The 27,539-nt window shown below is 41.9% G+C and overlaps 1 protein-coding gene across 1 annotated transcript; it reads left to right on the top strand.

Moving 5' to 3' along the window:
- Positions 1 to 382: 382 nt before the first annotated feature.
- On the top strand, positions 383 to 20,290 carry vopp1b (VOPP1 WW domain binding protein b; the record flags this gene model as incomplete). Its single annotated transcript, XM_079234615.1, has 5 exons — positions 383 to 433; positions 8,822 to 8,880; positions 18,677 to 18,754; positions 18,941 to 19,074; positions 20,085 to 20,290. 5 exons carry the CDS (start codon positions 383 to 385, stop codon positions 20,288 to 20,290), a joined length of 528 nt encoding a protein of 175 aa, XP_079090741.1.
- Between the last annotated feature and the right edge of the window lie 7,249 nt (positions 20,291 to 27,539).

The following is a 27,539-nucleotide window of genomic DNA, read 5'->3' as shown; positions in this document are numbered from 1 at the left end:
ATAAAATGTGTGTGTGTGTGTGTGTGTGTGTGTGTGTGTGTGTGTGTGTGTGTGTGTGTGTGTGTGTGTGTGTGCGTGTGTGCGTGCGCGTGCGTGCGCGCGCGAGTGTTTGTTGGGCAGGGGAGGGCTGGTAAAGGGGCGTGGTTAAGACACCATCGCAGCTAATGCAGGTCCCAGCATCCCATTAATCTCCGTCTGTGGACCGTCTGACCGACCGACACCCAGGTTGCCTTCATCCTTCTCGGCACCCGAAGTGCTGCATCTCATCTCCGGGTACCATCACCAAGTGGCGGGATGAAACCGACATTGTGATAAAGGAGCATCTCCTCCACGTCTTTCTCTTCTCCTCAAGCGGAGCTTTCACTCTCGCACCGGCGGAGATATGAGGAACCCACTGGCCGGTTTAGCTCTGACATTCTGGCTCTTCCTAGAGGTGAGCGGCGCCTGCCATTGTTTTTCACGAGCGACGGTATTTCTTCATGGCTTCGGCAGACGAGCGCGTCCGGCTGACGGCACAGCGCCGCCATGTGAGCGCGTTAACGTGCGGAGACAATGAGTCGGGTCTGTGTGTGAGGCTTATCGGCGGCTAGCGGGCTCCCTTTGATGTACGCCGATGCCGTACCGCATTGTATTGTTTTGGGAGCGTTGTTCTCAAATCCGTTTCAAAAGTAGCATCATGTATCAGCCTCAGCTTCAAGCCGAAATAACTCTCATCGCAGAGGACACATTGGGATCCTCACAAAATGACTGGCATTGTGTGGTAACTTCGGCATGCGCGAGATCCATTAACAAACACTTAATATGTAAATGTATATGAAATCTGAACTTTATTTTGGTAGCACGTTTGTGATGTAAAGACGAATACTTCTATCCTGGTGCCTTCATTTACACGCTGGAAAGACTTTGGAGACGACAGTCCTTTCTAAACGAGGAAACCACAGTGAGGGCTCTGTCAGATCCCAAATAGAATCCCAGAGTCTCTAGACTACCTGGGATTCTCTCATCCTTTGTCCTTGTGCCCAGGACTACTCACTGGGTTACTGGGCCTGCAGGACTAACACTGACTGGGCGAATCCAATTGTACCAGATGCCAAATTAATGACTCCTTTCTCATAATGTGATTTGTATGGTGTTGTCACCATGCGAGATTTTCCACATCTTGATGCATTCCTATCTTTTGTGTTCCTGTGTTCTACATGCATTTTGACGTCTCCACATGAGAATTATTTTTTGCTCGTGTGAATGTTCGGGACGTCATTGGGGATTTGTGTTTTTTTTTAGGATCATGTAAACATGAGTGAGGGGACGACAATGAGCTCTAATTATAATGTTTTTGGAATGGGCTGTGAAGGTAGACGTGGTCATGACCCCCGCTCTTCCTGCCAGTCCAGTGCTGCTGACATTCATGTCTGTTCGTGTATTATTAATACTCATCATTATTATTTCATTTCATTCAGCAGACTTTGTGAGTACATCCATTTTGAATGCGAGCAGGAGGCCCAGAAGGACCCAAGCCCTTGTTCACTTTGATATGTGGCAACTTGTACATTTGGATTGAGGCCATTGATGTTTTGTTTCTTCTTCGTCGGCTTTGTCCAGCGAAAGCGCAAAACATTTATGTCTTGTGTTGTGGTGGAAGAGCTTTGGAGACCGCAGCTTAGGCCTCAAATGTCTCAGTGAACGTGAGGCCGGTTTAGTTTTGAATCGCAGTCTGTCCACACTCATGAGCTGTCTTTTTTGTCTCTTTTGGATATGGAAAAACATGCATTTAACAGATATTATTGATTTACATAAGTTTAAATCTAAATCTCAGTGGGGCGATCTGAAAAATGTTGTGTTCGCCACCGGCGTCACGTTCTGCCACAACATGGATTTTGCAGGAGTTGGATGGTCCAAAGAAACAGAGAATTTAACCGCGAGACGGACGTTCAAAACCCCCTTCATGACAGTTTTTCTAAACCTAACTGGTTTTGTTGCCTAAACCTAGCGTTTGTTTTGTCATCAGCAAGTTATTTGAAGCCCAACCATGATGATTGATACACAGCATTTCGTGGCTATTTCACGAACCGCCGTGAGACAATGTTGCACAGATGGGCTTCGCTGCTTTGGCGCTGTGGCTGCCAGCCCTCGGCAGATTATTTTCACTGTTCATTTTGGCTGAGAACTGCACACACGTCACAAATCTCTATCAGACAGAATTGTCAAATTGTTGGAGTGGCCGAATTCAAATATGTGGATCCAGTCCACGACTGTCTGTGAGCATAAGCCAGTGCATGTGCGTTTTGTATAGGATTAATAAAATGTTCTAACTCTCCGCGTCAAGATGTAAACGTTGTGTCAGATTTTGGTTTCATCAAAGATGTAAGTTCTTTATAGTGTAGTTTATTTTCCAGTCTGGTTGCTTTATCTTTTTGACATCTTCAAAGGCCTATTGTATTGTAGTCTGCTTTTCGCTGAAATTGCTTTTTTGCCTTTCCAAAAACTAGATAACATTTCTTCAGCGAGTGCAGTTAGTGACAGTGTGGGCTGAGGAGCTCAAAACAGCCATATATTATGGAAAATATTTTGCATCACTAAATGTTAGCCTTTAATCCTTGTGCAAATGAGTTGCTTGATGATGATGCTGAACTGCATTGAAGACGATGAGTGGAAATGCTGAGTTGGAATATACCAATATTTCGTTAAAGCCACCTGGCACATTATGGCCTTAACGGTTTAGAAGCTTTGTAATTCGGTCAGATGAAAGGAATGTGTGTGTGTGTGTGTGTGTGTGTGCGTGTGTGTGTGTGTGTGTGTGTGTGTGTGTGTGTGTGTGTGTGTGGCAATGAGGGGATCAATGTTGTTTTTCTCTGACTTACAGAAAACTGTTCAGAGAAGGAAACACACAGTCCAACAGCTCAGCTTTTGTACTCTTGGAGCAGTCGACTCCTCTAGGAGTCAAACAAACCTTGGACAATGGGAATAAAGTAGTGCTGCTGATAATAACCATGTTGTTTGATGCGTAATGGCGTCTGTGATAGTAACAACAATGCAAATGTTAAAAAAAGAGGTTGACATCTCGCTTTTTCACCACGTTCACACACAAAAAAGACACTTTAACGTTAGTCTATTTAAAAAGACACTGACTGGGTAAGAAACCGTAGAGACACTCTATCCGACTTGAGAACATTTACTTAAGCCATCTGCTGGCTAACGTTGTGGTAATGGCTTCCCTTTGTTTTATGACGTTGTTTTTACACACACTGACGTGTATTAAATGAGGCAAGATCAGGAGGAAGCCTGGGCAGCACTCACTAAGCAGACATTTTTCCCATGGAAACCATATTCAGGCATTCATTTTATAGCATGCCTCAAAATGAACCTCCGGTTCTGAAAAGTGAAGCTCATGCAAAAGTGCCTTAAACTTGCATTCCATTATCCGAACCGCATATCCTATTCAGGGTAGCGGGGCGCTGGAGCCGATCCCAGCCGATTCCTGAGCTGCATGTCTTTGGACAGTGGGAACCCACGCTGCCACGCAAAGAACGTGCAAACTCCACACAGAAGGATGGCCCGGGACCGGGGCTCAAACCCCTCTGGCTGTGACCTGACAGTGACCTCTTATGATTATCTCACAAATAGGAGAAACACAGTCATGTTGACTGAGCAATTTGAAAACCCCTCATCTCCAGTAAGAAACGTCCAGTTGATGCAGGAGGCAGCTGAATCAACTGAATGCTATTATAATTCTTTCTACCTCATGTTCCTCTGTTTGAATCCTTTTCTAACACAGCAAAGAGAAGCTGTGATCTTGATTTGACCCGTTCAGGCCACCGTATTCCTCCTCCTGCTAGAGCGGGCTTGTGGTGTGCAGCCATCCAGGTAATAAACAGTCCATTTCCCGCCTTGCAAGGATATTGTTTCTGTGCCCTATAATTGGATTATCACGCAGCTGTATAAACCAAGGTTGGTTTCATTTGGGCATGGATGACGCGTCTGCATTTCCAAATAGGAAAAGCTCCTCTGCACCGGCGGTGCTTTCCGTGATGGCAAATCTTTGCTGCTCTCTGCGGGGCGACCCCAAACTGTAATACACCTTTTTGTTTCCTTTTATGGTTATTTTATTTTAATGTGGCATGTTTTAAATTCATGTCACATGGCCTTCCAAAGGATAAGCGGTTGTTAAAACTGCATCTACAAAATGCAAAAAAAATCCTTTAATTATAACACAGTAAATGCATACAAAAACATAAATGGATATAATGATGTGTAATGTATTTCACTTTATTTATTTATTTATTTCTTTGAGTTGTTTTCATTTCAGGACTTTAAATCTCCCAAATGGCTGCTTGGTCTTCAGTCAGAATCTTGTGTATTTTGGTGATTTGCAGGTGAAAAGATGTTTATTAATTTGTTCAAAATGGACAACATTTAATTCAAAAAATGTTTTATAGCCTATATGGAAATATTATTTTGATGAGTATTTTGATTATTTTTCAAACATTTAAGGATCCTGGTCAAATGTCGATACGAAACGTAAAATATTTTTTATTTGTGCTATTCTGCTGGTGCTAGTTTTTTTTATTACTTTCTCTTACAATTGGAATTAATTTATTGTAATGATATATCTTTTTTTCAAAAAGATAATTTGATCGTTCTCGTATGGAAAGAAAAATGTACTTCTCTTCGTACAGCGCAAACTTTAGATCAGTATATGACCAGTAGGCAGTAGAGTATAACAGCTGGCCACTACATCTCCACTAATACGTTATAACAGGGTTTTAACATGAAAATGGGCGTTCCGGCAGCGTTAGAAATGATTTACGTCCGTGCTAAAGCTGTGTTTTACTCACGCTTGGCGCCATAGCTTTATAGACGATGTATGTACAGAGGCGTCATTATTCACCAGAGGGAGTACAAACTAAATGAAGTGAAGAATCAAGAAGACGTGTGTAACCCAGAGATATGCCGACAGACTGTAGGTGTAACCGGCAAAAAGCCATAAACCGACCTACACAATGCTGAAGAGGGATTGTTAATTATCTGTAAACTCATATCATATATCCATGCACTACTTTATTGTCTTTGTACAAGCCCTGAAAAGAAACAAGTCAAGTATTGAATGCATTATAAAGAAACAAAGGTTGAATATCCTGTAAACAATTACATTTCTCTAACACGTCAAATTTACTTTAACGAGGCAAACTGGTCTGCCAAATACATACAAGCAGACCAGTAGACTGAACAGATTTTCTTTCGGCCTCTTCCTCACGGTCTCCACTTGAGGCCAAAACTCACACTGACACTCAAATGATGCTTGTTAGTCTGATGCTGCCAGCTAATGGCATCTGAGGGGTCAGCTGAGATCGATTAGGCCGGAAGGATGGCATATGGGAGGAGAGCAAGAAAGGAGTGAAACACAGTTAGAGTGGAAGAGATGGAACCGAATGAATTAGAATCAGGAGTTTTTTTAAGAAATGATGGCAAATACGACCACGTTTTTTTAATTATTGCGGTTGATATTGACGCAATTGTGTCCATATATTCAAATTCTCTTTTGACCATAGCCAAGATCTTTTTGATCATTCCAAGTCTGCAAAGTGCTTGTTATTGCAGTATCAAAGATTTACGGCAACGCGGGCATCACAATTTAGACCATAATGAGAGACTAAACTGCCCCGGAAATGCAAGAAAAAATAAAACTGACACGAGTGTTGTAGCACACTGCAAGCTAAAATAATTAGAAAGTGATGGCAGCTATTCTAATGAGTTTGAAGGCCCCGCACTGGAGCAGAGAGCCGTGTTCAGTAATATCTGACCTTTTAGCGGCGAGCCTCTTTATTGGCCCGTCTCCTTTCTCCATCTACACCTACGGCATCCTGCAACCTCAAAGGCAAAGTACTTCTAAAGCTTTCATGTGCATTGTCCAACCATTACACCCCCAGCCCCTCAAATGCCCTTTAGCCAAAACCCATCTGAGCCGCTTTTATAGCAGGAAAACACATTCTCCGGTTGCGTAACGGTCATTCTTGTCCCGCTGGAGTACAGAGGGACATTTTTCCTCCACTGTCAGCACTTACACGGAGCTCTAATTAGAGAAGGACAATGAACAGAGCTGGACGGTGACCACTGCTGGCGCAGTGTTGGGAACAGCACAACAATTAGGTCCAAGCTAGTGTTGATGGATGGCAACTAAGTCAATTATTGTAAAAAGTAAAACTTTTTCCATTTGAATATATTATATGTGAGCACTGCTGGTTTGTTCTTTCTGAATGTACTGTACAATGACGTAGTCCTCATTTATCCTCGCCTCCATCCAGCCAGAGGTCACATCGTTAAGTGAGTCATATAAAGGCTGGTGTCGGCCAGAAGAGTGTGAGATGAGAAGCTATTATATTGTGAGGGGGCTTGAGAGGGAGGATCAGGAGAGTTGATACCGGAGCCTTGGGCTTCAGTAGCACTGAGGAGACTTTGGTTTAAAAGATAAAAATAAAACTACCATTATCAACTATCCTCAATCCAACATGACAGGGCGAAGAAGTAGAGCTGCCCCGAGGATCAGACTTCAGGAGGTTTGGTTGAATTTAGCGTATTCTTGCCCTGCTGCTGGTTAGTAATTCATTTAGATTTTATGGACCCCGCTGTATAGGCGAAATGCTGACCCTTTCAATTGCATCCCGGATATTGTACATATTGATGCGCAGAGGAAGCCAGAGAGATGGATGGTACTCGCATGAAGCCTCAAGCACTTGTGCTTAGTTAACAGTTCTGGCTGATGTAAAGCATTACATTACACTCCTCGTCCCAAGAAGATGAATATTAATGACGTTTTCTGATATGACCACCGTCTACCGCGCCATGGTGTCTGACAAAGTAGAATGCTGAATTCCATTAGATTTGTCTTGAATACTCCCAATCCCCAGAAAATAAATCATGCTATATATACTGAGTATATATGTGTTCCCAGAGGATGCACCTTTTCTAATTTGGATGGAAGTGTTGGTCAGATGGTCCACTACTTTGGTTCAGACTCAAATATACCCAGAGCTGTTGGATGTATTGTGTCATTGGGTAACGGACATCCTCAGATGATGTGTTGTAAGATGACTGATCCTCAACAAACATGGCCATTAATCAGTTTTTGTGTTTTAAAATATTTAAGGAAGATCAGAGGAGAGACACAAGAACTGTCCCTCAGATGACCGTTCATCTAACTGAAGATCAAGTGAAGATAACATTTCCCACCAGTGCTAGCAGAACACAGCCTGGACAAATAGAGTGGCTGTGCATTGTGTCGGTCGGAGAGGGCGGGATGCTTTTCTCTCCTGCGGCGGTACTTTGTTCAAATCTCCCACTGCCGTGTTTCTCTCAGTCTCTCACTGTGTGTGTTCCCGACATTTCCTCTCAGCTGTGGCGTCACAGTGCGGCCCCCATTCTTCACTAGTGGCCCGACAAATATCCTATTGTGTTGCCATCTTGGGAAGCACCAAACGCTCGAGCCGGCATGCGGCACTGCAACAGTGTCGACGATGGCGTTGGATATCGTTGTGTCCTTTTGGGCCCCTTTCAGCTGCTGTCAAGGGTGCAGCTTGTGTGTCTGCATGTTCAGTCTTCCCAGGGTAATGCAACTTGTTTTACCTTTACAACGTCTCATAATGCATTTGAGCTTTGGACAGCAACTTGTTTTATAATTACACCGTCTCAGGAGCTGGATAATAACAGAGATATTTACTGGATACGTGAAATTAAACCAGTGGATCACACAAGTTATTAGTTACAAGGCCAGCATGAATATTCCAGATGCAATCCTTTGATGGGCGATAGTCTGGGCAAATATGGCCAACAACTTCTATCATGTTAGATGTTTTTTTTTAAGGTAACAGTGTACATCACAATAAAGTCATTGTTTTGTAAATTCAGTTCAGAAGTTGTTTAAAATAACCATAACCGCCTTCTTTGTTTGTGTGATGAATCTGATATCACAGAGCTACAGTATGTACGGACACACTGTGTAATGTAACGAAAGTGGCATTTTTTTTTCTTAGAAAAATAAACACTACAATGGCACAGGACAATAAGGGGACATACTAATTGTGTGTACTGTATGTAATGTATCTGATCACATTGCAGACAGACTGTTGCTTTATCTGAGTGAGAAGATGTTTCACCTGCAGATGAAATATTAATTATATGCTCCCGAAAGCTGCTTCCAATTCACTGCGTTACTTTACATTTTTGAATTCCATAGTACTTTTATTTTTGTAATCACTACCCGGGCTTAATAGAGTTTCGTGCATTACAATGTAACATGAGAGATGTCATATCAGTTTCATGCAAACCTGCAGGACGAGTCCCTTCATCTAGCACGCTCTCCTCTCGGCTCCCTTTGTCTCCTTCCTCTCACCTTTCCCTCTCTCGTTGTCTCCTTCTTCTCACAACGCCCTCAGCCCATTCTGTGCCGCTGCCTTGCCGGGCGCAGAGACGATAACGCTGAAAATCCCCTGCGCGCCACGAACAAAGCGGGCTGCATTTTCACAGGGATCATTTCAAAGACGGTTAATTAAAGGGTGCTCTCCAGCCGGCCGGCGTCGGCTCAATGAAAGCCTGTTCACACGCACACACACACACACACACACACACACACACACACACACACACACACACACACACACACACACACACACACACACACACACACACACATACATACACACACACACACACACACACACACACAGGATGCAGGGGGATCCTTGCTGATTCTGCATGTCATTGTGTATTTTATAATCATTTTATAATAAAATGTTTTCCTGAACTAATTTAATCTGTCTGTCTTTTACAGTGTGTGGAAGCCAAAAAGTACTGCTGGTATTTTGAAGGCAAATACCCCATCTACTTCATGTAAGTACCACAACATTCCACTACTACAAAACAACCTTGAATCACTATCATTTATGGCCACTACAAAGATATTTGACAATTTGGGCTTTTGACTGGGCCCCACACCTCACTTTGATCTGCTTAATTCAGACTTGTGAAATGACAAAGGTCTTTGCGATTTTTAAGGTTCCGTTACTAGAAGTTTGTTGTTAATACAAAATAACATCAGTCCTTGTTCTTCGAGCAATTCTCCTTCATTGAACTTTGATAAACATGTAATGCAATTCTTCAAAAGACTCCAGAACAAAAAATGCAAAAAATGTCTCAATCTAGTTCTCTAAAAACATATGTCTTGGGTTTTGGTAATGTTCACTACTAAAACTGACGATTGTCAACACTTCCGGTTTCCCAGTAGGCCCACCCAGGCGGCAACCTCTGGTTCTGCCGAGTAAAGACAATGCGGACATTTCTTTAAACTTTCTTTCAACTCTCTCCTGACCACCAGGGGGCGACTCCTCTGGTTGTATAGAAGTCTATATAAATGACTCTCCTTCTCTTGATTTATTCCCTCAGTAACCATTGTAAACATGAGTTTATGTCTCAATCTCTAGTTTCAAGTCTTCTTCAATACAGCATGATGTTCATTTAGTAAATTATGGTAATTTAGAGTCAAACAGACCATAAAGCAGGGGACGCTTTAGAGTGGGGCTTACTGTGATTGACAGGTCGTTGCTGCTACCAGAGAACAGAGACTTATTCGGCCTCTCAGAGACGTATTCGGCCTCTCTACATCCTCTCTACATCCTCCACATTCCAAATATGCATTCCAAAAAAAAAAACATGCCAACGACTGTAATCCAAGATGGCGACGACGAAACCGCTGAACTCGATGCTTCATAACTAGGGTTGGGTACCGAGAACCGGTACATACTGGCACCGGTTCCAACACGTCCGGTACCTACCGGACCGAAAAGCAACGCAGATTTTGGTGCTTCCTTCCGGTGCCTGAGCCGATTTAAATACTTTTTTTTACACTACTCTGTAAAGTTGCACGGTATATAGATACTAAAAAGGTAGCGCGGTACCCGCACGCTAAAAAGCAATATATATATATATATATTGTTTATAGTTTGAAGTTAAAAGGTTTGAAGCTGTAGTTTGAAGTCAAGTGTTTTGTATGTACTTATTATTATTATTATTATTATTATTATTATTATGTATATCTATAGTATACTTTAAACAGTTCATAATATTGTTCAATTTGAAGAAAAAAAATTGCCTTGGCAATAAAAAAGTATCGGTTCAGGCACCGTTTAGGCACCGGTATCGTTTTAAAAGTATCAGTTTAGCACCGGTATCGGAAAAAACCCAAACGATACCCATCCCTATTCATAACATCAGTCCACAAATCAACGGGTGACGTCACAATGATTACGTCCATTTCATATAAAAACTAAAACTAGGGCTGGGCAAAGTTGAAAAAATGTAACGCATGATTTTTGACCTGTAATAACCTGTAATGTAATCGCATGATTTTTCTGTGATTAAGAGAGATTAATCGCATTATGCGCCGAATTTAAAAAAATCATTAAAAACAAGTGTATTGCACGCTTTTATTTTAAAGTAATGTTATCAGAACAATATAACAGGCACTCTGGAGCAACAGCAAGTTAACAACAGTATATAAATAAGTTTTCTTTTTTTCCTGAACAGGTACCAGAAGAGACATTTTATTTGATCAGGGAACAACAGAAACATGTTCAGTGGTAAAGGTTCCTGTTAGAGGGACAAGAACTCCTTCTTTTGTCCATGTTCAAACAGTTCAACGTTCAAAAAAATTCAGAAACAGTCAAAGCGTGTAAGCATCACCCACAGTTCATCAATATAATGAACTGTGTAAGTAACTCAATATGTGTTCTAAAGTTAGAAACTGTTTGTCAATCAATTTTGTTGGTTTTGTCTGCTGTCAGCAAAATGTATCTGGTTTCCTGTTGTGAGATAAGGCACTTTTATTTTGAAGATGAAAATGGAGTGGAAACGGAAGTCGCATAGTGCGCCGTTTAGCTACGATCTTTAAAGACCGTCTGTCGGAGGGGTACACTACAAACTGTAACTCCGAGATAACTGTTTACAGCGATGTCCAGTAGTCTCAGTGAGAGAACAGCTGGTGCACGTTGTAACTTGTGTAGTGCGTTTCATTAGTACTGCATCAATGCTGTTTAACGTTAATGGATTGCTGCGTTAACGCATTTATAACGCGTTAACGTGCCCAGCCCTAATAAAAATGTACTTATTTTGAAGCACATGCAGAAAGTGACAATGATGATTGAGATTTATCAGTACCTTTACACATCAAAAGCAAAATGTACAATGAAAACAGACGTGGCGAAAATGATGCCATGAGGCTGAAAACATCAGATCTGTTTGCAGCGATGAGTTTGCAGCTTCCTCGCATAAATACATGAAACAAGCTATTGCTTGGTTTCAGGAAGTTTGTTTTACTGATTCAGACAGACGACGGGCTTCTCCCACACTTCCAACTGTCATCATTGCTTTCTGCTCCTGGCCACAGATGAAGAGAAGAGGACCCAGGAAGAGAGATCACCTGAGTAATGAAAAACAACTCTGAGGAAAATCTTCCTTTCTCCTTCACTGTGATTTCTCCTGAAGTAGTTAATTAAATGTCTATCTTGCTGATAAAGGCCCCACCCGGCCGGTGGGTGTTCCGCCAGTGGATAACGCTCTCGACTCTGAGTAACTACCAGGTCTCAGATTACAGATGGCTCACTCAGGACATCCCCAGAACTCAAAGACGAACAGAGACAGGTCGATGAAGTGTTCCACATCTATTTATTCACAAACAGCAAGTTCATGAACAAAACGGTTGGTTCCGGCTGGCAACAGACAAAAAGAGTATCGGTTCCCCCTCGTTCTGCAATGCCCCAACTGACTCGTCCTCCCCGAAACCACCTAGTCATAATAAAAAAACTATGCGTCATCAGTCCCTCTAGCCCTCCGTTTCTTGGAAAGCGATGTTATTGTGACCTCTTAACCTTACTTGGAGTGTTGTTGACCATATCCACCAATCAGCTTCCAGATGCATGATGTTATCGAGGCCTGCATTCTCTTGTCTCCTTAATTGGAGCTAGGCCGTTTCCCGGTCACCGTGAATTTCCAGATAGGCTTAACTTCTGCCAAAACCATGTACTGTGTTCAGAGAAGAACATTACGCTTACGTAAGTGGGCCTGAGTGTCATTACAGCTGTGGCTCGGCTGTTGTTCTCTGAGATTTTAACCCTTCTTCTACACCCCTGTGGATAAAACATCTCCCTTCATAGATGTATAGCTCTGTGATTACATAAAAAATTCCCTCCAACATTCCCCCCTTTGAGTAATGAATAATAAGTCAACAAAACAACCACACGTCTTTGTCCGTTCTTCGGGGCGTCGATCACTTTGCGTGAGTAGACCAGCCCCCCCTGACTCGGGCGTTCGTTGGAGGCGCTGTTTGTGCTTTGTGAGGCCGGGACTACTTGTATCATGTTACGCCCTACATCTCCCTTAGTATGAGTACATACTACACCCTACACGTAAATATATGGTGTACATTTCACTGCTGTTGCTTAGGGCAACATGAATTCAATGGCAGAATATGCGTTTTTTTTAAACTTAACTTTCCCACAGGTAAATGTATCCCTTAACTCAGTCTATAGCTATTGCATCCTCTTGCCAGGGTCCGCGTCCTCCTTTTGGGGGTCTTAGGGTGATTGTGGCAATGTACTTCATGGCCGGGACTTGTAGTCTCCGTAGGTCGGCTTAAAGGATGAGTAGATCACACAGGGATCTGTCCCACGTGGATTCCGACTCCACTCCTCCACTGCTGGTCTCCTGGGCTCCTGGTGTTGATGCTCCTGATCGCGTCTGTGGTCGGCTCAGCTTGGCCTTGATGATCTCCGCTCCCTTCACACCCTCCGGTGTTGCTCCTGGTGTCTCTTCAGGTCGCCGCTGCGGTCGGCTCGGCTGGTCTTGCTCTGGTACCAGTGTTGTTTCCCGTCATCCTTCACTGCGGTGGGCGTGGTCAGCACCACCATGTAGGGTCCCGTTCGCCTCGGCTCGTCTCATTCCTCCTGTAGGTTTTGAGATAGCGCTCACGACCTGGATGGACCGTGTTCTGTGGCTCCGGACCAGCGTGGTTCTCCTCCTAAACTTCTTTTTCCTTCTGAATTTGTGCTTTATGTATACACGTTAAGCACAGGACATAGGTTCGTATTTTTTGGTTAGTAGCTCCACCCGGGGAACTTTTATGAGGTCCTCTTAGGCCCAGTGCATATGCCGTCATGCCAGTGTCTCATGCGGTTTTAGACGTGTAATGCGGTTAGTTTGCACTCTCCTACTCCTTAGTAAAAGCAGCAGAGCACATCTGATATTATAGATCAGTGTGATATAAGTGTGACCTTCACCCATGATGCGACTACATTATTTCATAAGGCTCCCTTCTCCTCATTGTTTATAACCTTTCTTAAGTATCGTATTTTACACATAGACATTCATTATTTACATTGTAAGGCCTAGTACCTTATTATAAATCCACAGTACCACTACCTTTTTGGTCCTATAATAATAAAATCGATCGTTTTCCAATCCACTGGATGGCATTTAGATCACACGCCTGTGCTGCGATAAACATGATTGAAGTGAGATGAACTTTACTTTATTCATTCAATTTCAATTTGCAGTTAAAAACCGGTACTAAATTGCAATATTCAACATATTGGAATATCGTAATACTATCGTATCGTGACTTAAGTATCGTGATACCTCTTGTGATTCCCACTCTTATTGAGTACGCTAATTAAGGCCAACAAAAGAAATTTCAAACAGACAAAGTACTTCAAAATATTTTCCTAGCTTCTCAAAGTTAGAAACTTTGCTCCAGCCACAGCCACAGCTGCAGCTGCTGAGCAGGCTTCCTCCCCCTGCTACACATATCAATCACTTCTGAAACATGTTGCTTCTTATTCGCTGGTTCAATTATTTTTAATCAAATCATTATCAAGCCTGAGCGGGCCTTCTGGACCTGGAATATGGCATCTCGAGAGATGTCTATATTGGGATACTGTTTCTACTTTTTCCTTATGTACGTTATTTTATACATACAATACATATCTGGCATGTGACTGAATGATGACAGGAAAAAAAAGAGCTTTGAGTGGTCAGGAGACGAGAAAATAAACCAGCATCCTATATAACATTATTCACGTCTCTAAAGGACGCTTTCTCTAAAATGTGCTGTTTCTCAAATCTCCTCTTTAGCTTACTTCCTCCAAACTTCTTACTACACTCTGTTTGTTCATAAATTACTCTGATTCATTTTTAACCATAAGGACATGGAAAATCTTATTTCATTATTTCACTGCTCCATTGCCTTGATGGCCTATCAAAACACACATTTTTCAAAGAGATTGTAATACGAAGTATTTCTTAATTGTCTCAATATAAGTTATCAAATGAGGATACCGCCTAGCCATGTTTTACCTTTATTTATTTTTTAAACCTGCTGTGACTCTTGTTTGTGTCTTAAGATTGTCAGTACTTTTATATTTATATATATCTATATCTGTTCTGCGCAAATTGCACATAACTGTAAAACAATGCTGACTGTCGGCAACATGCACAGAGACCACCAGGGACCCCGAAAAGCCCCCGTTACCTCCCCTCTTGCTCCATGGGGAACCCCATGAGCCACCAAAACCAACTGAGGATGGAGCGAAACAGGCGCAACCAACAAACCCGTGTGAGAGCGAACCACCCCAGACGCAGGGTCCCTAGAGGCCCCTGTTACCCATAATTGCTGCTCTTCTCGCGAGGCAGTTAACCGGACCCCCACAAGCGTCCTCATGCAGGCCGCAGTATCCCCGTCCTCACTCTCTTCACTAGGCGTATGTTCATGAACATCTCCTAAATGAGAAAACACAAGACTTCAAGGGGATTTACAAGTTTAGCGACGGAGTCCGCTACATTATTCTTATAGTGACAAAATCAGACAAAGTGCCATTTGTGGCACATTTAACACCAGCCACTGAGGCTGCTAAAGTAATAAGATGTAAAAACTCTGCAATAGGAGGTCCATGTGCAACTGGTTTACCATCCGTACACATGAAGCCTCTTTGGCGCCAAATCGCCCCCTCTAAGTGACATATGTCATGTGCATATATGCTGATTCTGGGTAAAAAGATATTAAAAAACAATACAGAGCCCAGCTCATTGACTGTATAGTATTTAACATCCGACGGGATGCTTGACAACAAAGTCCACGGATCTGGTCCTTGGGGTCTTCTGCTATTACTACTTCATGTATTGCTCTGAAATTGTGAAACGTGCACCGTTTATCAGTCGAGTTTTGGCACAGACTACAGTAGACTATTACCCAGACTACCAGTCTGTACTTGATATAAGGCTTTTGTCAATTGTATGGAGGTGTGGATTTTGCTCTGAGCATGAACACCCCTCATGCTGCGGCACTACCGCTTACATCTGTAGCATGGCTTTAACATATAGTTACTGGCAATTATTAAACAGAGTTTGTTCAGTTTCAGAGTCAGAGACAGCGCTTCTGTCCAGGATTATTTTTAGGTATCCACACAATATGGTCATGTTTCATACTTTGTTTGGTGGATGTGGATTCGATTCTTGTATCCCATGTTGCCACACCTCCAACACTGGTACTGAGTGTTCTGATAGTTGTGCTGTGCATACCTGGGTTTTGGCCTTTGTCCACTGGTCTTCTTGGACCACATCCCCGTCCAAAGTTCCAGCCACGCCCACCGCCCCCCACTCAGAGACCAGAACTTGAAATCTGGCTACTGCCCATCATGCTCTATAATTATAGTTGGTGGGCCTGCTGCACCATCAGATGGCATGCGAACTGGATCATTCGGTGACCAGGGGTGTCTATTGGAAGGAACAGTAGGAACAATTGTTATTCTGAATGGCATTGGCACATTGCCCATTAGTTCCACATAACTTGCGTTCCATGTTGCTCGTGGCATTGCAGACTCCATCTTTTCCTCAGCAGGAGCAGTTGCAGCTCTCTCAGCAGATCTCCGTTGTAGGTCCTCAGATCGGCCACTGGATGGGGACACAGGAGACATAGACACGCCCTGCCCAGTGGGAGGGCTGACCTGGGAAGTACTCCCTCTTGTAGTTCTGGGCGCCCCGGCCAGATGTTTCGCCTCTGCCCTTGCACCGGTAGGGAGGGTGTCCTTCTCATTACACACATTACAGCGTAAGCACAGCCAACACGTAAGCTTTGATCAAACATTTAGCCCACAAGTATGTTAGTCTTTTTAGACGCCAGAGTAACGCCGAACATAAATCAGTCTCAGTCTCGTTTATACAGGATTCTATCTCGGGATGTTCATGCCACATTTAGTTACTTTTATCAAAGTACCCTTGCATTCCAAACAGGGTCTCATACTTTTACAAAGGGCAACCCTATACCGGATTCTATCTTCTACCGCTGTCCTCTCCTTGCCACAGAGGCTTATTTATTATTATTATTATTACTTCTCCGTCTCCGAAGACTCGACAGACAAGGTTTTCAGAGTAGCAACAACGGTGGCCCTTTTAGAGGACGCCTGCATGCCCCCTTGCTCATCTCACTCGTCTCCCTTTTTCCCTCTTTTTTTTTTTTTCCTTTAGAACAGCATCAGTACACATCAGCAAGACAGTGTTAGTACACAATTCCTATTTATTTATACACTTCACAACATGATTAGTCCGATAAACAACTGTATGTCTTAATACCTGAATATATTGTTAGCTATACATTAATTACCTCCCGTAATTCCATACTCTCCACACGGGCTTCTTCATTCAGTCCTTCCATCCCATACATTCGTCACACATACATCCATAACATTGTTCTCAACATTAGGCCTTATTTTCCATTCACGCATGCCGTGTGCTCGCGGTCTTACGCTTCACACAGCAACCACCTAGTCTCTATACATCTCTACGTACTAACAACCAATTTCTCCCATAATTATTGCAATTTTATCATAACCAATCAGAATTATTACAATTTCTCCCTAGTGGGATTAACCAATTAACTGAGTGCCAATCCTTATGGTTCTCCGGGCCCTCTGATGACCTCCGTGGCGGCAGGTCGCTGACATCCACTCAGACTGACTGAGTGCACCTATGCAGCTGCTTTTATAATAGGCATTCTGCTTACCCCTCGTGGGTGGATCCGTGCTTCAGTCAGGCCTTCAGTTCAACCACACCTTTTCCAAACAGCAATCATGTGACGACGTCAACCGTAGAAGATTACTGTATGTCTATTTTGAAGGACACAGACTCTACTTCTGTACGAGTAGCTGCCTTGACTTCAGCCTGAGCACAGGTCGGTGTACTCAGTATAACGTGATGATGATTCTCAAGAGCCTAATTATTTACAGCTGTAATCAATGCATCCAAATCTTTGAATATTCAATGTATTTCAACAGCTCCACTATTTATGTTGGACTTGTTCAAATAGTTGTGTTTGAGGCCACGTTGTAAAATGTTTTTCTTAATTCTTTGTTGGACGGTTGCCTCATTAAACAATGAGGAGTACAATTCGTACCTTGTTTGGAGCCCACATTCCTGTTGTCTCGGCTGGCCTGGATTACACACACCGGATTAAGGGTTGATGCTTATGCCCGACAGAGGGGGTGCAGACCTAAACATAGAAAAAAAAAGAGTGTATGTAGACCGGGGTCGCCGATTGTGGGTTTGTACCTGATCTAGTGTTGAAATGCTAGACAGGACTGGGAGTCTGAAGTATGCACTGTCATGCTGGCTATCCACATTCATCTATCACACACACACACACATATACACACACACACACACACACACACACACACACACACACACACACCCACACACACACACACACACACACGCACACACACACACAGCTGTGTTAGTACAGGTTTCCCAGTCGGCCTCCGTTATTAATATTTGTCTCCAGGCTGCTGGCTCGTCATTTAGATGACTTTAAAGTTTGTTTGCGGAGCGGACTCCGTGATGAACGGCATCATCAGAATCCGGTTTATTGCCAAGTAGGTTTTCACTTACAAGGAATTTGCTTTGGTGTTTTGTGAGTACAGTGAGAATAATAAGAGAATAAAAGGAATAAAAGCAAAAAACGTAAATAGAAAATAGAAAAGCTTAAATTTGCACATTGCATATTTGCAATGTGATGTTCTCTGAATTGCCTATATGCAGCATGACAAAAAATGAAGAAAAAAAAAATGTTATTGCCTCAGGGGAAGACATTTTTCCTCCTCTGTCCAGTGTAAAGTTTTACAAACTCGCTAGTCGATTAGAATATATCTTTTTATTACAGATAGGCATTATTTGAATAGCCCTTATTTAAAAGTAAAATCTATTAATAGTACAAATCCAGCGTTACTCTCCTCCCTTCATTCACGGGAATGAGAATGAGGCTGGGAGGCGGCCTGCTGTCTGGCCCCATGATGCAAAATATCTGGGTAATTTAATGTATATCTATTCTTGGAAGTCAAATTGTTTCTGCTTCAAATATATAGATATATATATGTATATATATATATATATATATATATATATATATATATATACATATATATGTATATATATATATTTATATATATATATATATATATATACATATATATATATGTATGCATATATATATATATATATATATATATATATATCAGTATCTGTGTATACTTTGAGGCTAACTGCTGACCTGTAGCCTCCCTGTGTGCTTTCTTGGTTGTTGTAGATGTCGCTCCTATGAGGACTGCTGTGGGACCCGCTGCTGTGTGAGAGCCCTGTCCATCCAGAGACTATGGTACTTCTGGTGAGTGACAGAGTGTCCTCTGTTGACTGGTGATGAGTGTACTGTGTTGCAGATAATACTTCCAGAACATTTCATCATATACATTAAATTCAGACCCAGGCTAAAGCCCGATCTTTTCTTCCATCCTCTTCCTGGTGTTGATGATGTTGGTGAAAGGTCTGCTATGTCATCTGTTTTTCCACTCAGGGTGCTGCTGATGATGGGAGTGCTGTTCTGCTGCGGTGCTGGCTTCTTAGTCCGCAGGAGGATATACCCGTCCCCTCTGAGAGACGAGCAGGCCTTCAACGTCTCCTTCACCCGGCACCCTGCCACCTCCCCAGGTACAGCAGGATTCAGACAGATACACAAGTGACACGGCGCTGTGTGCCTTTCACACCTGGCCACCCCGTCTTTAGACCCACTCATGGCCGCCGGGCTGCACGGTGCTCATACGCAACACACCATCCTGTCCTGCCCCCTAAAAATAAACACGGTTCTGCCGCACCGATGCTGCCGTTACACCGTTAGCAGTGAGCCACCGGCTCAGCCGTCAATTTGTCGAGAGCTGTGTGGAGGCACTAGATATGCTCTGAATTTTGAATTCAGCACCTTTTATGAAGACATTTCTAAGAATTGCAGAAACCACAGTACACAACCCACAATATTTGACTGCTCGTTTAGAAACTCCTGATTCAAATCCAGATCCAGTTTCACACATCTTTTTATCCGACAGTCCCACATAACAGTTGGTATCAATAAAGCGAGTAGTCAATCAAGCACTTTTGTTAAAAAAAAAAATCTGTTGTGACCAATCCCTGTGTGCGAGAAACCCTCAACAGAGTGAATTGCTGCAGAAAACTTCCCTGCGAGCAGCTTTAATTAAGAGAGATATATATATGTATATGCCATAAGGCACCTGAGTAGCCCAGACTTTCATATATTTTGCTGTTTGTGGCCCTCGGTGAAAAAAGTTTGTATGTGTGTGAATATATATATATGTATATGTGTGTATATATTTACATACATATGTGTGTATGTATATATATACATACACACATATGCATATGTGTGTATATATATACACACACGCATGTATACATATATATACATATATATACACATATATATTATATATATATATATAAAAAAATCACATCAGAGGCACTACGTCAGTGCTCGGGCCCTAATAATAATATATTTGGTTCATAGTAAATACGAATGTAAACAACCCAGGATTTAAGATACAATCAGATTTGCAAAATCTGTATTAATTGACATTCTGGCACAGACACAATAATGAGAAGTTGAGAGTTGATACTAAATTAAAGCGTTTTTCTCCTTTTCCTTCCAGTCTCCCAGCAGCCGGGGAGTATGCAGGGCTTCGGGGTCAACGGGATGACCGGTGGCGACCCGCGGGTCTCCATCACACACCCGGCATACCCGCCACAGCCTGGCTCCGCCCATATGGTGATGGGCCCCTACCCTCCACCTCCCTCCTACTGCAACCACCCGCCTCCGTCCTACGAACAAATATTTCAGAACAGCGATAAGAAGTAACCTCCGCAAGGTACTAAGGAGATGGAACTTGACAAGTGGAGAAAACAAGAGAGGAAGTTCAGATGGAGATGAGGGAGAGGAACGCCTGCCAATTGTTTTCAACTCAACTTGTTGTGGATGTAAGACTTGGAAAACACACACAATCTCTTGCCCTGTGGAAAAAGACCAAACGAGGCACAGAAACCAGAATCTAGATACACGCACACACACACACACACACACACACACACACACACACACACACACACACACACACACACACACACACACACACACACACACACACACTTGTTCCTCACGCACGATGCTTCGTCTGCAGTGCTTCATTTGCTCTTGTTTTACGTGGATCTATCTGTTCAGCGATGGTGTTGAACTTAAAGACGGGCGAGGATGCACCCGTTCAGGTTTTGGATTCACCCGCTGTCCCCCGTTCTTTCTCCACGCTCCCAATGCAACGTACAGCTAGAACGTGTTTTGGTAACTGTTTAGAAATATTTTCAACAGAACAGCTGAAAAATGATGCACGTTATTATAAAAATTCATCTCTGTACAAAGCATCCATTTTCAAAGAGTGACACCGACTTATTTTCCACCCAGCATTTTACTGCAAGATGGGCCCTTTACTAAATGATGAGTTCTTGATCCATTACAGTATGTGTAGTACTGTTATGTAACGACATAATGAGCTCCTCTAACAGTCACCGGCTCTTTCTCCTGTTAGCGGCCATGAAGGCTTTTAGTTCACCGCAAGAGGAATCAGACGAGGACAGGAACGTTGCGACGTCGTAATATACCGAGTCACTTCTTCAAATGGGCCCATGGGACATGAGAACAACACAAAGTAAATCCATGCAAAGTTTCAGCGTTGAGTTCAACTTCAGACCCACATATGTGCGCCGCTTATCGACAGCAAACCATCACGACGGTACTGACATCCCAAAAAATTACACTTACAATTATAGCACCATTTTATTTCCTCTCCTCAGCTGGAGTAAAACATTGTCCACTAAAGAAGAATGGTTTGCATCTGACAGCCTGAGAGTTCGCAGACATGAGTGGATCTTTAGAATAAACTCTGAGAGCTTTATTTCCCCACTTTTCATTGAATGAAATGGTGAACAAAGTGCCAGCTGTTGGACCGACTAGAGCCAGCTAGTGTGTTAGTGGTTTGCTCACCAACTACAGTGGTTCACCAACTACTTAAATCAAATATTGAAAGAGTCAAAGACTCCATCTTTCTGATGGCCTTAAGCCCCGTCATTCCTCCAGTTCACAAAACGAGTGAAAGCTGAGTCAGACCAACAGTCTCCACCAGTAGCTCCTTCCCGCTCATGGATTGTATTTCGATGTTACTGCTTGAGATGGAGGCATGTTGACACTTACTTCTGTCCACTCAGAGGTGCAAGTAGGAGACTGTTCTATGAAACCCACGGGACTTCCTAAAATCCCTTCATTTGTCCAACCAACAGTCATAGTCAATGAACTGTCAAATACCACAAGAAAAGCAGCAAATCCTCAAAACCGAGACGCTGGAACAAAGTAGTCATTGGCTTTGTTGCTTTAAAAAAAAAAAAAGAATAATTTTCTGTCAATCCACAGTTTCAGAATTACTTTCACGTGAATTACCACACACCATCAGCATATTCTCCATCTTGGTCTTACTGCATAGACTCACAACACAGGGACATATTTCCATCATTAAATGTGTGTACAGATGTTTAACTTATAAGGGTTAAGAGAGCTGGAGGCATACGGTCGTTCTTCTTCTGCTCTCCGACTGTGTGCGTATCGGTGAGCGTTGTGATTCCTTCGCTCTCAGCTCATTTCTCTGAAGCACTCGGTTGGCCTGCCTGGATTTCACTTTATATTCCTTCCCCTGCAGCAAAATAATAATAATCTAAAGTACACACATCAATGATTTCTCACGTGAAATAAAGCTGCGGTGGTGACACAGTTTCTGCTTGGGAGACCACTTTCTTTTCAGCGTTTCTTTTTTTCTTTCTATTTTTCTTCTTCTTCTTTTTGTTCCTATACCTCCCCTTTTTTCAGTTTATAAGTTGAACAGTGTGGGTTGATTCATCCAATCACAAGTCTACTGCGGGCACTGTTCTAGTTACATATGCATCTCTTAAATAGCCCACGAGGTAAGGAAACGTAATCCCACACTAATTGTTACGCATCATCATTTATGAAGCCGTTTGTTGTGTGGGTGCGCCGCTGTCCGGGGTGCTGAATGAGACCAATCAGACAGACATGACGTGTTTCTTAGCCGCTTGCTTTCACTTCATCTCGGCACCGTGGCTGAGCTCTCTATGAATAGATCTACACTCATGTTGTGAGTTCTCTTAGCGAAGCCACGCCGTTTATTTCATGCCGTCAGTTTATTTATACGGTTGTTTATATTTATATATAAGCAGATTTAGTTTTTCACGCAGCTGCAACTGTTGTGGAATATTTGTCTCTGAAGCTTCAAATTTGGGACATGTTTAAACATGTCCCAAATTACATGTTGGGGACTTTAATCCACATTAAAAACAAATGAAAATACACACTATGGTGTGGCTTGCATGGCTCTATTTATTAAAAAAATAATAATATGGGATCAAGGGTTGGTCCTTTTATGAAGGATGAATATGCTCAATTGGAGATTCTTTTTTTTTTCTTAATGGAAATGCGTGCTTAAATATGGAATTTTCTTACTGAAAAATAAGTCATAATAAATAAATGAAAATTATGCGAAGCCTGTTGGCTTTGTGAGGTTTATTTGGTTTTCAGTTTTCTAAACATTCTTTTGTGTCCGTGGGAAGTGATCACCTGGCTCTCCGGGCAGCTGTGGTGCTCGTTCACCAGGACCGACCTCCGGAGAGAGACCCTTCTCACCCTGATCTGGTTTCTGGTCTCCCATCGGATATTGGAAATGCATAGCACAATATTAGAGAAGGTAATCATGTCAAACTATGCAACAGGTACTGTAACTGTAAAGCATCTCCTTGTTAACTTCTTCTGCTTTTCCATTTGCTCTTTCAACAGAAAATACCATCATACATTGTAAAATATGTAAATAAACTTCACTTCTGATAACTTCTGAAATGGGATTCTGACCAATGTGTAAGAACTAGAAAATTCCGCAAGAAAGTTTGCTGGTGTGGCTGCTACTGCTGTAAGACGTTGCAATATATATACGCCAATATTATTATTATTAATAATAATAATACATTTTACTCAAGGCATGGTAAAGAAAAGCAATAGAAGCAACAACAAAACAAGAAAGATTACAGTAAGATGTGTTATTGAGGCACATTATATTAGTGTTAGTATATATGCATGAAGAAATTATAAAGAATTATATTATATTAAAATTATATATATATGTACATAATATCTGTGTTTATGATGTTATTATAAGGAAAAACAAAAAAAAAACTAAAGAGACTCTTTATTTATACATATAACATTATTTATAACTAGTGATGTGTCCTTTCGTGTCGAGGCTTCGATGCGCGTGTCGAGTAATCCAGATAGATTTTGGTGAAGCGCGTATCGAGGCTTGTGTCGATGACGTATGCGGTGACATTCGAAGCCTCGCGAGCCGGCCGTACCACGTGACTGATTCAGAAAATAGTTTGTGGGTTTGCCGTGCGATTTGAAATATAAGAGGCAGAGAAACTCAATGGATTTCCCCCCTTCCTCTCTGTACCCAGCTTCATGTGTGCCTGTGAAAGGGTATTTTATAAAGCAGGCGAAATAGTCTCAAAAAGCCCAGCACAGTGGAAAAGTTCTTATTTTTAATTTAAAAAAATTGGACACATTAACAAGCGGAGCTGAGGCTTGAAACACCGATCCTCTGACTGAAAGTCAGATATTCTAACCACTGACCCACAGTCACATCACAACCCTCTCCCAATTTGTTTCGAGTTTTGATTTTGACCCCGCCAATATATCATAAAGATAGACACAATATTAATAAGTTAATAATTGATGTATTGGCGTCACAAACATAATTTATTGCATTTAAAGCTTCACACACCAAAGCCATGGTGTCGTTATGATCAATCTGCCTGTTTTACATCTATTGTCCACTTGGTGGCGCAGTAGAGCAAATGAAGCTCCGGTACATGAGCGAACCAATTGGATGGAAAGCTTCAATGCTTCAGGAAGCTTCATCTCGCCATCACTATTTATAACATTAAACAGTTTTAGAATTGCCCAATGTAGATACTGGAGTAAATAATATGCTGTAAAATGTACAAAAGAATATCTGCAACACAATCATTCATTTTTATTTTTGCTATTTTAGTTTAATTGAATTTAACTTGACCACTTGAGGCCTTCAGATATATCTCGTCAAGTGTAAGTCAGAAAGGGAATATCAGTCTTTGAGCTACAAAACCTCATAAATGCACCGTGACGAGTCACAGGTTAAATAAAGAGGAAAACACGGCTCTATATGACTTTATTGAAACAAATATAAACTTCAAAAGTGATTTTTCATTTAAATCTTTAAACTTTAGCTAAATATAAAAAAATGAGAGTGAAACTTGTTATCAGACTCATGATTTGAAATCACAAACCTTTTTCTTTCTTTCAATCATTTTATTTTAAGTTTATACAAGTTACACATTGCCTCAAACAACTAGGCAACAACCAACAACAAAATAATACAAAATAATACATGACAGCTAACAACTAATTATACGAACAGAAAACCTAAAAACACAGACATAAATCCTCCATATTGAACCTACTATAACAATTATATATGAATGAATGTTGTGCACATGGGCCTTATGCTGGTATGAATGAGAGGTTGTAATTATGGGATCATAGTTACAACCTCTCATTCATACCAGCATTTTATTTTCAGTTCATACAGGGCACTTGTCGAATGTTCGAATGCCTCCCCAAGAAAGATTACGTACACATGGCAGCTCGCTACACAGGAAGAGACACACCGACAACCAACGAAGAAGAAAAAGGGTACAGTAGAATTGCAGATCAGGAAACCACATATTATATTATACACAACAATTAAACCATAATAAATATTGTGGACGCGTCTCTTCACCGAGTCACTTGGATCCCAAGGTTGCGAAGTCTCTTCGTATGGTTTCAGCATAGTCCTAAAAAAAATCCATAAAAGGGTTCCAAACGGAGAAAAACCCGTCCATGTCTCCTTGGAGAACGTGTGTGAGTCTTTCCAACGAGGAGTTGTGGGACACAATGCCATAGCAACAGATGGTGTGGTGCTGTCTAGCCGATGCTGTAGGATAGATAACTGAGCGCAGTACCATAGAAGACTGAGGATTCTCTTATATCTGTTTAATACCGGTGAGGTGCCGAGGATACACAGGAGAGGACTGAGCTCAGTAGGACATTTGATTATGGAAGATATTCGGTTCCCAATTTCAACCCAAAAGCTATGAATTTCCAGACAGAGACAAATTAAACGCACATAAGTGCCAACATTAGTGCTTACACCTTAAACATACGACAGAACATTCTTTGTCATATTTGCTCCTGCAATATGGGGTAGTTTGTAATTTATGTATAATTTTAAACTGAATTTCCTGGGATTTGCAATTACTACATATTATTTCGTTATTCAACATGATCTATTCCACTGGTGATCAGTATTTGTAGTTTTGAGGTCCCGTTCCCATGATTGTCTGCTGAGTACTTATCTTACTTAAGGAGGTTTATGATAAATATAGCTTGTTTTTCCCTCTTCAGCTGGCAGACTTGGTGAATTAATGACTCGATTGGCTCTGGTCCACGACCTTCCTTATATTGGGGTACAACATTTTAAAAGCTATGAATTTGTAAGAATCGGAGAAACTGTGTTTTGGGAAGCCCGTACTCATCCTGAAGTTGATTAAAGGATTACATGGTACCACTTTCATAGAGGTCATGTATCACCTGGATTCCATGTGACTCTTTAAAACCAGGGTCAACACAGGAAGGAATACAATTAGGGTTATTAACAATCGATGCATAGAAAGAGTATTTTCTATTGATAGAAAACACCTTCTTTACACTAATTCATGTGTTCAGAATGCTACTCATAATAAAGTTGTCGCTAGTGCCTAATTGTTTGTTTAAGATTATTTAAGAAAGGTGCACTTGATAAAGAGTTACACGTTATTACAAGTATACACATTGATTCATTGACTGTGCAGCAACATTTGTTTTTTAGAGCTTAATGTTCGGTGTGCAGTACTTACCTGGAAGCACAGTACTTACCTGTCAGGGTTCTTACTTCGAACTTCATGGTTCGAGCTTTAATCGTGATTATAAAATTACACCGTCGAACTGCATGCTGGGTAGAGCTTGCACACAAAAAAACAGGAAGAGACAGACCAGAAGACATGCCACACAAACAGCTGTTCGCCACCCAACTTGCTGCAACTGGCCTGTCCCAGCATGCAGTTTGGCGGTAATTTTGAACCATGACTGAAGTAAGTTACCCTGACAGGTAAGTAGCTCCACTGCGCTCCCAGCATTAAGCGTCTGAAACCAATAAACTGCACAGCCCTACATCCTTGCATTTCAAAATCTAACCATATTGTTTGTTGTGCCATCCATTCTGATACATGTTCAGCTGTATAGATAGACCAGTATTGAAGGTTTGGTACTGCTAGACCCCCATTTACCACTGGCAGTTGGAGTTTCTCTAATCTCATTTTAGGCTGTTTATTTTTCCAAATAAAGTTAGAAATGGTCTTATGCAAATCTTTAAAATGGTTACTTTGGATGTAGGCTAGGTATCATTTGCAAGGTGTGCAACATTTTAGGGAGTATATTCATTTTAATAACAGCTATCCGGCAGCCATCTAAGTAAATCCAGTTTAATCTGTTTAAGGATCGGAGACAGATTCATTTTCACCAGGCCTTCCAGCTGGTAGGTGTTGGAGGGAATTGTTTAGGTAATCACAGAGCTACACATTAATTATAGGAAGATGCTTCACAGTGGGGTAGAAGAAGGGGTAAAATCTCAGAGAACAACAGCTGAGCCACAGCTGCAAATAACACGCAGGCCGCTTACGTAACCGAAATGGTTCCCTCTGAGCACCAGTTGGCAAAAGCTAAGCCGATCTGGAAAAGTTACTGCAGGCCTGGATAACATCAGGCACTTAGCAACTGGGAGTTGAGTGGAGGAATATAGTCAAAACAGGATGAGAGGTTAAGGGGTCGCAATAACAACGGGCTAGAGGGAGAGTGGGGGGGCCACGGGTCACGGTGCAGGAAAACG

Source organism: Taurulus bubalis, assembly GCF_910589615.1.
Source record: "Taurulus bubalis genome assembly, chromosome: 18".
Lineage (NCBI taxonomy): Eukaryota > Metazoa > Chordata > Actinopteri > Perciformes > Cottidae > Taurulus > Taurulus bubalis.
The sequence above is the reverse complement of the archived record's forward strand: the minus strand, read 5'-3'. Positions and strand labels throughout refer to the sequence as shown.